The following is a 12,353-nucleotide window of genomic DNA, read 5'->3' as shown; positions in this document are numbered from 1 at the left end:
CCTTTCCATTTTTATTTTTCCTTTTAATTTTTCTTGTCGTATTGCACTGACTAGGAGTTTAAATATGATGTTGAGTAAGTGATGAGAGAAGACATCCTTACCTTGTTCTTGTTCTTAGGGGAAGACATTAAATCTCTCATCATTTACTGCAATGTTAGCTGTAGTTTTTGTAATGTCTTTTTTCAGTTAAAGAAATTCCCTTCTGCTCCTAGTTTGCTAAGAGTTGTTTTTTTTTTTTTTAAGGAATCAATGCTGAATTTTGTCAAAAATCTTTTTCTGCATCTATGGAGATGATCATGTGTTCAACAGTGTGGATCTCTTCGAGAGTTTATCCTCTTGAGAGTTAATTGAACTTCTTGGATACATAGACTTATGTTTTTCTTCAAGTTTGGGAGGTTTTTGGCTATTATTTCTCCGAATATTCTTTCTTCCCCCCTTACTCTCCTCTCCGTCTGGGACTTACATTGTGTGTATGTTGGTATGCTTGATGATACTCCGCAGGTTTCTGAGGCTCTGTTCATTTTTCTTCTTTATTTTTTCTTTTTGTTCTTCAGACTGGATGATCTCAATTTACTTATCTTCAAGTTCAATGATTCTTTCTTGTGCATCCTCAAATCTGCTGTTAAGCTCCTCTAGTGAATTTTTAATTTCAGTTTAAGCTTTCAAACTCCAGAATTTTTATTTGGTTCTTTTTAATACTTTCAATCTCATTATTTAATACTTTTAATATTCTCAATCTGGTGAGATATTATTCTCATGATATGGGTTCCTTTAGCTATTTGAATATATTTTAAATAGCCAACTTTAAATAGCCAGCTTTTGTCTACTAAATCCAACATCTGGGCTTCCTCAGGGAGAATTTTTATTGATTACCTTCTCCCCTGTGTATGGGCCATACTTTCTTCTTCTTCTTCTCCTTCTTCTTCTTCTTTTCCCCCTCCTCCTCCTCCTCCCCCTCCTTCTTCTTCCTCTTCTTCTTCTTTTTTTTTTTAAGATTTTGCTTATTTATGAGAGAGAGAGAGAGAGAGAGAGAGAGAGAGATAGCAGTGAGAGGAACAGAGAGAGAGAGAGGGACAAGAAGACTCCACGCTGAGCACCAAGCCTGACACAGGGCTTGATCTCAGGACCCTGAGATCATGACCTGAGCTGAAACCAAGGGTTGGATGCTCAACCAACTGAGCCACCCAGGTGCCCCCTTTCTTATTTCATGTTTTGTAATTTGTTGTTAAACACCGGACATTTTAAATAATGTGGCAACTTTAGAAATAAGATTCTCCCCCCTCCAAATGTTTGTTGTTATTGTTGCTTGTTGTAGTTATTGTTTGTTTAGTTCCTTTTCTGAACAAATTCTGTAAAGTCTATATTGTTTGTCCTGTGTGGTCAATGAAGTCTCTCAGTGGTCAGCTAATGATTGGACAGAGATTTCCTTAAATACTTGGAACCAATAAACTTCCCAGTCTTTGCTGATGAGCTGTGCATGTTAAGTCATGTCTTCAACGCTGAGCCAGGTAGTTGAAACTCTGCCTTAGTTCTTATTTCCTGCTAGTGCAGAGCCTTAAGGTCAGTCAAAGGTGAGAGCTTAGGGCCTTCTCATATCTTTTCTGAGCATGCACACATCCCTGGGCATGTGCCAACCTTAGGCACATACATGGACTTCTAGATTCTCAGGAAATCTTGGGAACTTTTCAAAGTCTCTATGAACATCTTATTTCCCAACTCTTCTTTTAAGCTCTCTTAAATTGCTTGGCCCTACTGCTATCCACTACCTCAAGCAGCCACAAAGTTAAAATACTTGCTTGTAATTGTTTTTGACAAATGTACCCTCTGTACTCTGGGGAAAAGACTTTTTGTATCTGAGCAATCTCTGAGTCAGTTCAAATACAGACAGTCTTGCAAATGGGGTCCTCCAGGGAATCACTAAGCAGGTCAAATATGACAATTCTTTGGGAGTGAGGCTTTGAAAGTGCTTCTACTTTCTTTTGGTGACTGCCACTGTGCAGTGGGAGTGCAGACTGTTATTTTTCAAAGCTATCGTGGAGCTGGAGAGTGGTTCTTTGGACTAGAACAAGTTGAAATGTCACAAAGCTTGCTTTTTTCCCCCCTAAAATTCAGCTGCTTTTCTTGAATAAAAGCTCCGTGGGTCCTGTATAAACATTTGGTTAATTTCTAGAATTTGGAAAAAGTTGATTCTGACAATTTTTGCCCCTCATGCAGATGTACTGCTGGCTTAGCGTGTATTTCGGCCTCTCCCCCCAGGAGCAGAGCCTTTTATTTTCATGTTCTGTTCCCTCACCTGCACTGGGTTCCAATTAGTGCCCTCCGGCTACAGCTTTGTCATCCTTCTGCATATTACCATTCTTGCTCCCTCTGAGAGATGGGAGATAGGTTCTGGCAGAGTTTCAGCAGTGGCTGCTGCTCTTTTCTTCCAGCCAGCACCACTGGGGAAACAGGAGGGGGGAAGCTTTCTCTGGATTCTCCCTGACCTCTGTGAGCTCCTGGTGGGGTTCCTGAAGGACGCAGACACTGCTATGCCAACAGCCCCCAGAGCGTTCACATTCTCAGGCTAGCATTTAGCAATTTGTTAGAATTTTCCAGCTGAATCCTCTGGCTTATATGATGTTTGGGGGTGACTATTCCAGGTAAGCAAATGCTTGGATCTGCTGCTCCCTGCAGGCACCTGTCTCCCCCCAGCTTTGGTGAGTTGTTTGAGGTGGACTCCATTCTTAGATGGATTTAAGAAAGTCATTAATTTGCATTTGTCCTGTCATACAGGTGGGAGTGATGCTCTTTCTAGCTCTCTGCTTCCAAGAAGCCAAAAACCACAGGCGTGTCTCAAGTCTCTGCTGTGTCATGCTTGCTAACCAATAGCTCATTGGCCAAAACAAGTCACATGGCTGAGTTTGGATTCAAGGAGTGGGGAAAAGGATATCACCTCCTCAGAGACAGGAACTCCAAGATCAGATGCAAGGGGCATGGACACGTGAACATGAGATGAATGGGGCCATTTGTTCTGATATGAGGCGCTCCATTGGCGGTGGAGAGATGCAGATTTGAACCTTTTAATATGATGGGATTCGGAGGGGATGTTGCACTCAGCGGACTGTGGCTCAGGAAAGGCTGCCCCAAGCTGAAGACACCTGCTGATTGGGATACAGGGTCCAGGAAAGAGGAGGAGGGGATGGCAGCCCCATCTTTAGGTAGTACCAGGCCTCTCAGCCTCCTGGCTTTGACTCTGAGGGCTCTGCAGCACACCCCTCCCTCAACCCCTTGCTGAAATCCTGTCCTGAGGTCCAGCTCCAGGCTTTGAACTTAGGGCACGGGCTCTTTGGGTTCCCATAGACCAAAGGCTTCCCCCACCAGAGCCCTGACCCTCCTCTCTTTTGACTGCTTGTGATCTACTGTCTTGGGAGATCTAGGGGGCAAGTCTGTGTTTGAATCTGGGGCCAGGCACAGAATGGGCTGGCTGGCTGGTTGGAGCCATGGAAGGATGGTTCCAGGAGGAAGGCAGAGAGGGGTTCTATAACTTCATTTTGCTGATACAGAAATAGAGGCTCAGTCCAGAGGGGTAAGTTGCACAAGGGCCAGGGGATGAGCACAGAGGAGCTGGACATCTCAACCCTCAGTCCAGCACTGTTCTCCTGACTCAGGCTTGAAGGTCCAGGCATCAGGAAGGTGGCTGGCCTATGTCTTCTGGGGTTAAGGGAGGGGTTGGCTAATAGCCCACTCACCTGCAACCCTCAGCTTGGAAGCTCTGCTAACTCCCAAGAAAGGCTGCCTCTGCCAAGCCCAGGGACAAGGCACTCTGGCTGGAGAAGGAGAAGAGATGTGGGCACTTCCTGGTGCCAAGCTCTGTGCTAGCTCTTTCCACATTCGGCTCTCCCAATGTCCTCTGAGTTGGGATTGAGCCCCATTTACAGATGTAGAAACCGAGGCTCAGATGGGGCAAGTGACTTGGCTGGGTTTCATGGTAGAGCTGGAATTTGAATACAGTCTCACTAACACTAAAGCTACCCTGAAAAAACTGTGTGCTTGCCTCACCTCGGCCAGTCGTGACCACACACTGAGTTCTGTTTCATGTCAGGATGAGCTATTTGCCTCTTGAAGCCCCTTCTTGACCTGGAGGCTCTCCAAACCCCTCAATGATAGACCCAAAGGCCACTGAACAGCACGAGACTAAATGTCTAACTCAGCCTTGGGTGTCAGGAAGGCTTTCCACAAGACGTGGCTCTGAGATGAGAGCTGAAGGACATGCCAGCATTTCCTAAGGAGCAGGTGGGACGGACAGCAGGTGCAGAGTGTGAGGATGGGCGGGGGCCTCCTCGGGCAGGGCTGAGGGCACACGGTGGGGGCAGGGCTGAGGGCACATGGGGGGGCAGGGACACGGGCACGTGGGCAGGGCATCCACTCGCCCCTCACGCCTAAGAGCTGCTGCTGAAGCCAAGGGTATCCCTACTCCACGGCACCCACTTGGGGTCAGTAGGAGCCATGGTCCCCTCTCTCCTGCTCCCTGCACTCAGGCTGCCTGAGCAGCCCTTCCCCTGCAGCGGGCGTCTTCCTCCCCTGAGCTTCCTCTGGACCCCCAGGTTCTCTGGGATCTTGGGGCCCCCAGCCCTGCCCTGGCCAGAGCCCCTCAGCCTCATCCTTGATGCCCCCTTGCCAGGCTGGGGAGTCTGACCAAAAGGCAGGGACAAGGAGCCGCCTCGTCACCCCCCGGGGCCACCCACTGCTGCCTGTGCTTCCCACAGGGCTTCCCTCCCTGCTTCGGCATTAGCCTGGTGTTGCCATCTCTACAATGGGGGTGGGAACTCCCCCTTGCCAGGTGGTCTACAGAGTGCCCACAGGACAGTTAGCTCTGGCCCCCGCTTCCTGAGAACTCAGTGAAGACCGCAGGAAAGGGGGAGAGAATCCAAGGCCAGTGTCAGGCCCCCGTGAAGCCGCCCTCCTGGAGGCTGGGACCTCCCTCGGAAGAAGACGAAGCCCTGTGTGTTATTAAGGCACCGAGTGCCGACAAGCCGGCTTAGGTCGATTTCAGAGGAAAATCACATGCGGTGAAGCTGAGAGAAGACGCCACACCCCAGATTCCAACCTGGGGAGCAGGGGCTACCTGAGGCCGAGCTGGAGCCAAGGGGCACCCCAGGCGGAGGTGGCCTCCTCCTGGCTTGAAGCTGATGTGGCAGCCCCCTGGTGCGCCCACCCCTCTCAGCCTGGGGTCCGGTCTGAACTGAGGCTGGAACCCAGGACACAGGGAGACGAAGGTGACTGTAAGACATCTTCACGGAAAGAGAGGGCCTGTGGTGGCCGAGGCTGCTCTTCCCACACCTCACGTGCTTTGGAGCCTATGTGGGCCCCGCGTAGGGGTGGGAGGGGCCTTGGCCCAGGGGCTTCAGCGCTGCTTCTCCTCTGGAGCCACCTGGGGTGGGGTGATAATGGGGGCTCCTTGCTCTCACTCCTCCCTGACAGCCCGTGGCCACACAACTGAGGGGCAGCTCTCCCGACTGCCTCTCCCTACTTCCTTCCAGAACCTTCCAGAAGGCAGCAAACTCTATGTCTCCCTTCCATTTGCTTCACAAAAGGTGGCAAGGATCGCAGGGATTTAAAAGTGCTCTGAGCTTGTCAGACCCTGTCATGTCCGAGGAAGGGTCCCTCCCCAGACGGTCACTGATGCGTGCCTCCGGTCAGCCGCCAGCTGGGCTGGAACGAGGCCTGACTTAGACGTGGGCTGGTGCCTGTGTCTCTAGGGGCAGAGAGGCGGCCGTGCGGACAAGTCCAACAGAGGCACAGATCTCATCCAGGAGGGAGGAAGGCCTTCTGTGTCGCCAGGCTCTTAAAATAAAACCTCCAGAAATCCCAAGATTTTAAGTATTTTATCATCGGTGGTTCTTTTGAAACCTTAAGAATCATTCCTGCAAAGACTAACAGTTTTATTTGCTCTGACCGAGTGAACGGTCTTGTGGCTCGGGGGGCCCCAAGCCGCCCGCGGGGGCACCGCTCGTGTCGGAGCCACCAGGAAAGACACAGAACTGGCTGTGTTTCTGGAGACACGCTGAACGTTCACGACCCTCCCCCACCCCCACCCCGATTCTATGATTTTGTTAGTCTGGGGGACAGCCCTGCGGTCCCCGTCGGTCCGCGCCAGGTGCGCCACAGCCGTCACCTACTGGAGGAAGGCCCGGAGGAAGTCGTTGTAGGAGATTTTGGAAGACAGCGTCTTGTCGTAGTACTCCAGGATGTGGAAGAACTCCTCCTCTGAGAGGTTGATGCTGTACTGTCTCAGGACCTGCCGGACAGAGCCCCGCCGCTCTCGGAGCCGCTCAAGGAGGCTGGCTGCCAGGCTGGGCCAGGGGTGCACCTGCCTCTCCTCCGCCAAGCCGGACGTCCCACCTCCGAGGCTGCGCCCAGCGGCCCTCTCCCCCCACCTCACATCCCCGTCCCTCTCTCTCCCTCTCCCCTGACATCCCTCCCTCCCTCCTGCCTCCTCTCTCCTCTGCCCTCAGCCCCCCAAGGGCCAGAGCATGTGCCATGGGTGTGAAACCAGAGACCCTTCCAGGCCAATGGAAGCCGCTGGTTCTCCCCACCTGCCCTCCCGGAACAGGAGGTTAATAATCGCCGGCTCCCCGCAGGGTCGTGAGGCTGGTCAACACGTTCAGACAAGGGGGATGGACAGAAAGGACAGGGCTAGGAGGGTGACCTGGCCACAGGGCCTTGACGAGGTGGGGCCTCAGGGTGCAGCCCACCTGGGGGAACGGCAGAGCGCTGGGTGGGGTTGACCGGACAGAAATAGAGCCGGTGGCAGAGCTGGCTGTCTACCCGACAGTGACTGCCTCTTCCTCCTCAGTGAGCGGACACCCGGTCTTTACCCGGCTGCTGTGTGTCCAGCTAAAAGACAACCCTTGTCAGCCTCTCTTGGAGCTAGGCTTGTTCTAGGCAGTTGAACCTAAGTGAGAATGTGATGGGGGCCTCTGGAAAGCCTCGTCTAAAGAAAAAGCACCTGCCCCTTCTCCTCTCCTCTTTTTCTTTTTTGCTGCTGGGAATATGGAAGTGATGCCGGGGCCCCAGCAGCTACCGTAGACCATGAGGCCACCTCGGGGAAGGAAGCCAGTGCTGAGGATAGTAGAGCGAGAACAACCGGGTCCCCAGTAACTGTCCAGCACCGCGCCAGCTCTGGCCTCCTACCCCGGGGGCCTCTTTTATGTGACAGAGAAACAGACTTCCACCACGTTTAAGCTGCTGAGTCCCCCGTTACATGTAGCTGAGACAGAGCCTAATAGATGGGTTCCCTCATAAGTAAATGCAAAGATTAAGTTACGGATTTCCTATCTAAACTTTGTGTTATAATTTGTTTCTCACAGGAGACTAGAATGCGGGGCTGGAAGAGCCCAAGGTTCCTCTGGCAGCAGGACGACAGGCCCGGCCAAGGAAGCTGAGCCTGGGTGTCCCCGGCACCCAGCTGGTCTCTGACTCTGGCTCTGTTGAGGCCACGTCTGTCTTTCGAGTACTCCCCTCCCTCTGCCACACACCCTGGATTCCTGGGATGCAGAAAGGACCCCACTTCCTCCCCCTCTTGGCCTGGAGACAGGAGAACCCTGGGCTGAGAGTTGACTTGAGCCCAAAGTAAAGTCAAACAGTGTGAGCTGGAAAGCCACTTGGGGGCCCCTGAGGGCAGGTGTCCCGGGGGCTGCTGGGATGTCCCCTCCTCCTTCCTGCAGCCCCATCCGCCCACCCACCAGCCACGGCTCATCTTCCCGACTTGAAAGGAGAGGGCCTCACTTTCTAAATGCGCTCCAGCTGAAGCAGGGATGAACTTCAGGGCTACGCTTTTTGTAAGTGCATTTGGAGGTCACAACATTTTGTCCGTTTGACGTTTTGACTGAGTGTTTTTCCTGACTGCAACATGGGATTTCGAATCTAATGTTTGGACCTCAATTACTTTCTCAGCCTCAGTGGCTGGGCGGGGGAGTGGAGAAAGGGGTAGGGAGCGGGGCCCAGAATCTGCTAAGTCAACGAGTTCTAGGTGATTCGGAAGGTGGGAGTTCGGACTCACCCTTGAGGGCGGCCCATTTCTTTGGTCTGGGAGGGATGTGCCTGCGGTCACTGGCCTGCCCACGGTGAGGGGTGCCCCGCGGACCCTGTGTCCTCAGGGTGCCGCACACACCCGTGGGAGCGTCAGAGGCACCAGTGTGCACGGTGCGGGGAGCACGGCTGGGCCCGCTGCTGCGGGGAGTGGCTGGCACCGCATGGAGGGCAGCTGGGGAGAGAAGGGGGCCACAGGCTCCCAGGAGGCAGTGCTGGCCTCTGCTGGCTGAGGTCCCATAGCTGGGGCCCTGCTTTATTTAGCTCCTGCTCTGGGGGTCTTGCAAGGCGGATGCAGACCCCGGCGCCCCCAAGGAGAACACGGGTCCAGCCTTGCGTGGGGCCCAGCCTGGGCTCCAAGGACCAGTGGCACCTGCTGTGGTGTCCAGAGGGCTCAGGTCGTGTCCCCCCCAGGGTTCTAGAAACCTGGGGTCAGCAGGTGAGGGGCAGGGGATAACCTGGGGGCCCCAAGGAAATGAGGTCCCAGACAGCCACTCACACCTGGGCCTTCCCCAGGGAGGGGAGGGGTCCTCTTTTGAGGTCTGGCCACTGGCATTTGGCCACTGCTCGCCGTTCAGACACGACAGACAGCCAAGAGCTGAGCTTACCTTCCTGAAATCCGCCACGCTTAAAAGCCCTGTCCCGCCCTCATCGTAGGCCTTGAAGGTGCGCCGCATTGGCCTCCAGCAGTGCACAATTTTGGGCTGGATGCGCAGTAAAGCTGAATAAAAGGAAGCGGTCTCAGCACCAGATTCTTTCTGGGGAAAAAAACACATACAAAACCCAGAAGGGGTGAGAACAGAGCTTTTTTTTTTTTTTTTTTTTTAAAGATTTTATTTATTTATGTGACAGAGAGACAGCCAGCGAGAGAGGGAACACAGCAGGGGGAGTGGGAGAGGAAGAAGCAGGCTCACAGCGGAGGAGCCCGATGCGGGACTCGATCCCAGAACGCCGGGATCACGCCCTGAGCCAAAGGCAGGCGCTTAACCGCTGTGCCACCCAGGCGCCCAGAACAGAGCTTTTGAATGGGCAGCATGGGGTGGGCAGGCAGCTGTGAGCTCCCCTCGAGGGCCTCAGTCCTATCCTTGCCCCTGCTCATGCCTACCCCGGGCCCCCCTAGCCCACCCCCCTCTAGAACGCGGCCTGCAAGCAGGACTCATAGCAATAATGGCAGACCACCAACCCTGCTCTTCATAAGAAGTCACTTCACCCCCTCCCCCTCCAACCTGGCAGGAAGGTGGCCCCGTTCATCCTCATTTCACAGATTGGGAGATGGGAGGCTCAGGGAAGTGAAGTGACAGGATGAGGACGGATCCCGGCTCTGCCCCTCCCAGGTTATGGAGGAGAGAGAGGGCCAGGGAGAGCTAGCTGGCCGACTGCAAAGTAGTTTGAGGTAGAAGGAGATTTCAGTTTGGGTCTTCTAAGTAGGTTATGATAATGAACAGAGTTTTTAAAACAATCACAAGGTTGTAATTATATCTTGTAATTAGATAGTACACTACACTGTGATTATTTCATTTAGGTGCTGTTAGATTGAAAACAAGATATTTTAGCATGATTTAGCCCTAACGCATGTCTGAATATCACAGAGGTGAACTGTAGGCAATAATGTGTAACACGCTTTGGGAAAGTTTAATTTTAACATGGCATTACCTAAAACAAATTAGTGCAAAGTTAAATTGCTTTCAATTTGTCCATCATTTAGCACCTACGATGGAAACTCACCAGATACCCCATAGCTTCAATTAGCTCCCGATTTTACCCAATCTGCGGGTCTGCACTGGAGCCTGAAAGGATTCTATGCTTCCTGGCTCTTCCCACACCTATGCCTGGCCCGAGAAAGGCTTTTCCCATCCTAGCTCAGGGCAACCGACCCAGCCCCATCCGGAAGGCCTCTGCCTCCAGCTCAGGCATGGCCAAAAAGCAGAGTCCCACGTGGTTTCCCCGGAGGGCTGTCTCTGCTGCTGGAGGTTGCAGGACGGCCCCCAGGGAACTAGAAAAAGAAATCGTCCTTTCAGCTTCTCTGCGGGGAGACAGCTGGCCGGAGCACCTCACTTGTGTGGTGGGGGCCTTGGCAGCCCGCAGGAGGGATGGGACTGGAACACGGACCAGGACCACGCAGGGCAAGCCTTCTGGAGGTGCTGGCCCCACGCTTTTCTAGGAAAGGCCCCTGGGGAGAGGTCTCCTATCATCGCACTCGGGGTAGGGGTGGGGTGGAAGGCAGGACTCTTTCTGAAGCACAGAGTGGCAGCTGTAGTCTGTCTGGGTGTAATAACGTCCTGAGCTGGGGGGGGGGCAGACAGAGCTCTCGGGAATGCTAGGATATCTGCCCAGAGGCGCGGCTCCCAGTGGGGCCATCTTGGAGCACCTGTCACTTCACCGAACACAGTCTCAGGAGCCCAGAAGCCAGCAGTTTGGCCCCTCGGTGTGGACGGGCAGTGCGGTCTCTGCACAGGGGAGGGCTCAGAAGGGGTCACCCTTCGCAGGCCTGAGAACCCAGTGGATCTCCCCCTCATTGACAGGAGGGGAAACTGAGGCCCGGAGAGACAGAAGAAGGCCAGAGCTGGCAGGGGCCTTGCAGGCTGTGTGGGTTCCATTGTTTTCACTCCTGGGTCCCCTGAAGATCTAAGAAGACAGGCTTTTCTCCGCTCACAGAAAAATTGAGCTGGAGAAGCAACTGTCTTAATCTTAGGTTTTTCTTCCGTAACTTGGCCTAAGCCATGATGCAACTCTTTTTTTAAAGATTTTATTTATTTATTTGACACAGAGAGAGAGACAGACCGTGAGAGAGGGAACACAAGCAGGGGGAGTGGGAGAGGAGGAAGCAGGCTTCCAGAGGAAGAGCCTGATGTGGGGCTCGATCCCAGAACAGAGGGATCATGCCCCGAGCCAAAGGCAGACGCTTAACGACTGAGCCACCCAGGCGCCCCTCTGATGCAACTCTTGTCTGAAGTAGAAACGACACAAAGTCGAGACCTGATTCTGCACAAAATTACATACAAATTTAGCTGCATAGAAACTTTCTGCACGGGATCAATTGTTTGCTGGGTTGACCTGTCATGACCCTGCCGCTGCGGGGCGTGGTGGGGACTGGCGGGGACCGACTGGGGCCGTCCTGGGGGGTTCTGCCCCGCACCCTGGTCCCTGCGGCCGAGTCCCGAGGTGGCTGCCATCAGCTGTTCGTTGATGACGGAATAGGAGCAGGGAAGTTGTTTCTGTTTTGTTTTGTTCTGCTTCGTGTTTCCGAGGCACTGGAGAAAGGTGAGTCAGTGAAAACACTGCTCGGACTGGGTGTGGGTGAGAATCACAAAACTGACAAACAATTGAGAGATAACTGGAGGACAGCGCCCTCCCACTGCTATCTATGTGTCTTTAGGGTCTCATTCCTCTTCAAGAAAACACAAAGGGAATTATAGACAACGCACTGTGGGTACAGTTTGCACAAGGAAGATAATGAGTCTCCAACCACCAAGCCCCCACCAACCCAGAGGAAAGGGTCTGGCCTGCCTCACACGCTTGATGAACGCACACACACTGATGTTTCCGTTAAAAATGTTTCACTTTGCCGTGACCCCCCCACCCAGCTTCGCCTTGTCAGCGAACCCACTGATGACTGCTCCCAGGCGTTGTACACGCAGCCGCACTGCTCCTGTTTGCCAGACAGGTGTCTCCGGGGGCTCGGGGAGGAGTCACGGTCATCCCGAGTCTGCCACTCGCAGGTGTCCGAGAAGCCGAGAGCGAGACTACCGGTCCCTAGTTTTGGGTCTCCAGGCCCTTATGGGGCTCCAGAAGGAGAGAAAGAAAATCTCTGAATCATTTCCAAGAACGGAAATTTTGAGCTGTTTGCGATGTTCTCAAAGCCTTTACCTGCGCCTCTTGTCTCCCTGGAGTCCCTGCCCGCTCGCTGCTGTGGGCCCACGGAGCAGACCCTGGGGTCGTGTGCTCCCCCCGGAAGTGCTGGTGCCGTACAGACTTTGACATAATGGAGAAGACGGGACAACAAGGAATCGCTTGACAAGCGTATACACACACACGTTACACGTATGCACACACACATGACCCAAGCGTGGCACACACACCATACAAGTGCGGGATACGTGCATACATCATGTGCGTACGTGCACATATCGTGAGTGCGATATACACATGCACATATCACACAGGTACGCTATACACACCTATCATACGTGCCGTATTTATCGCACATATGTGATATACAGATCATATTACACACGTGTGATATGCACGTATATGTATATAGACAAAATCTGAACCAATTTTCA

The 12,353-nt window shown here is 53.1% G+C and overlaps 1 protein-coding gene across 1 annotated transcript in view; it reads right to left on the bottom strand.

The window, feature by feature from the left end:
• Positions 1-5,848: 5,848 nt before the first annotated feature.
• EFCAB6 (EF-hand calcium binding domain 6) overlaps positions 5,849-12,353 on the bottom strand; it is a 234,412-nt gene continuing 227,907 nt past the window's right edge. Inside the window, exons 32-33 of the mRNA XM_045779957.2 lie at positions 8,679-8,828; positions 5,849-6,277 (exon numbers count right to left, since the gene is read on the bottom strand). Coding sequence (XP_045635913.1) covers positions 6,155-6,277; positions 8,679-8,828 — 273 coding nt within the window. The 3' untranslated portion in view covers positions 5,849-6,154. The remainder of the gene's footprint in view (positions 6,278-8,678; positions 8,829-12,353) is intronic.

This window comes from Ursus americanus, chromosome 17 (assembly GCF_024610735.1).
Source record: "Ursus americanus isolate L20-20 chromosome 17, mUrsAme1.1.p, whole genome shotgun sequence".
Classification (NCBI taxonomy): domain Eukaryota; kingdom Metazoa; phylum Chordata; class Mammalia; order Carnivora; family Ursidae; genus Ursus; species Ursus americanus.
Note: the sequence above shows the minus strand (reverse complement) of the source record. Positions and strands in the feature narration are given on the sequence as shown.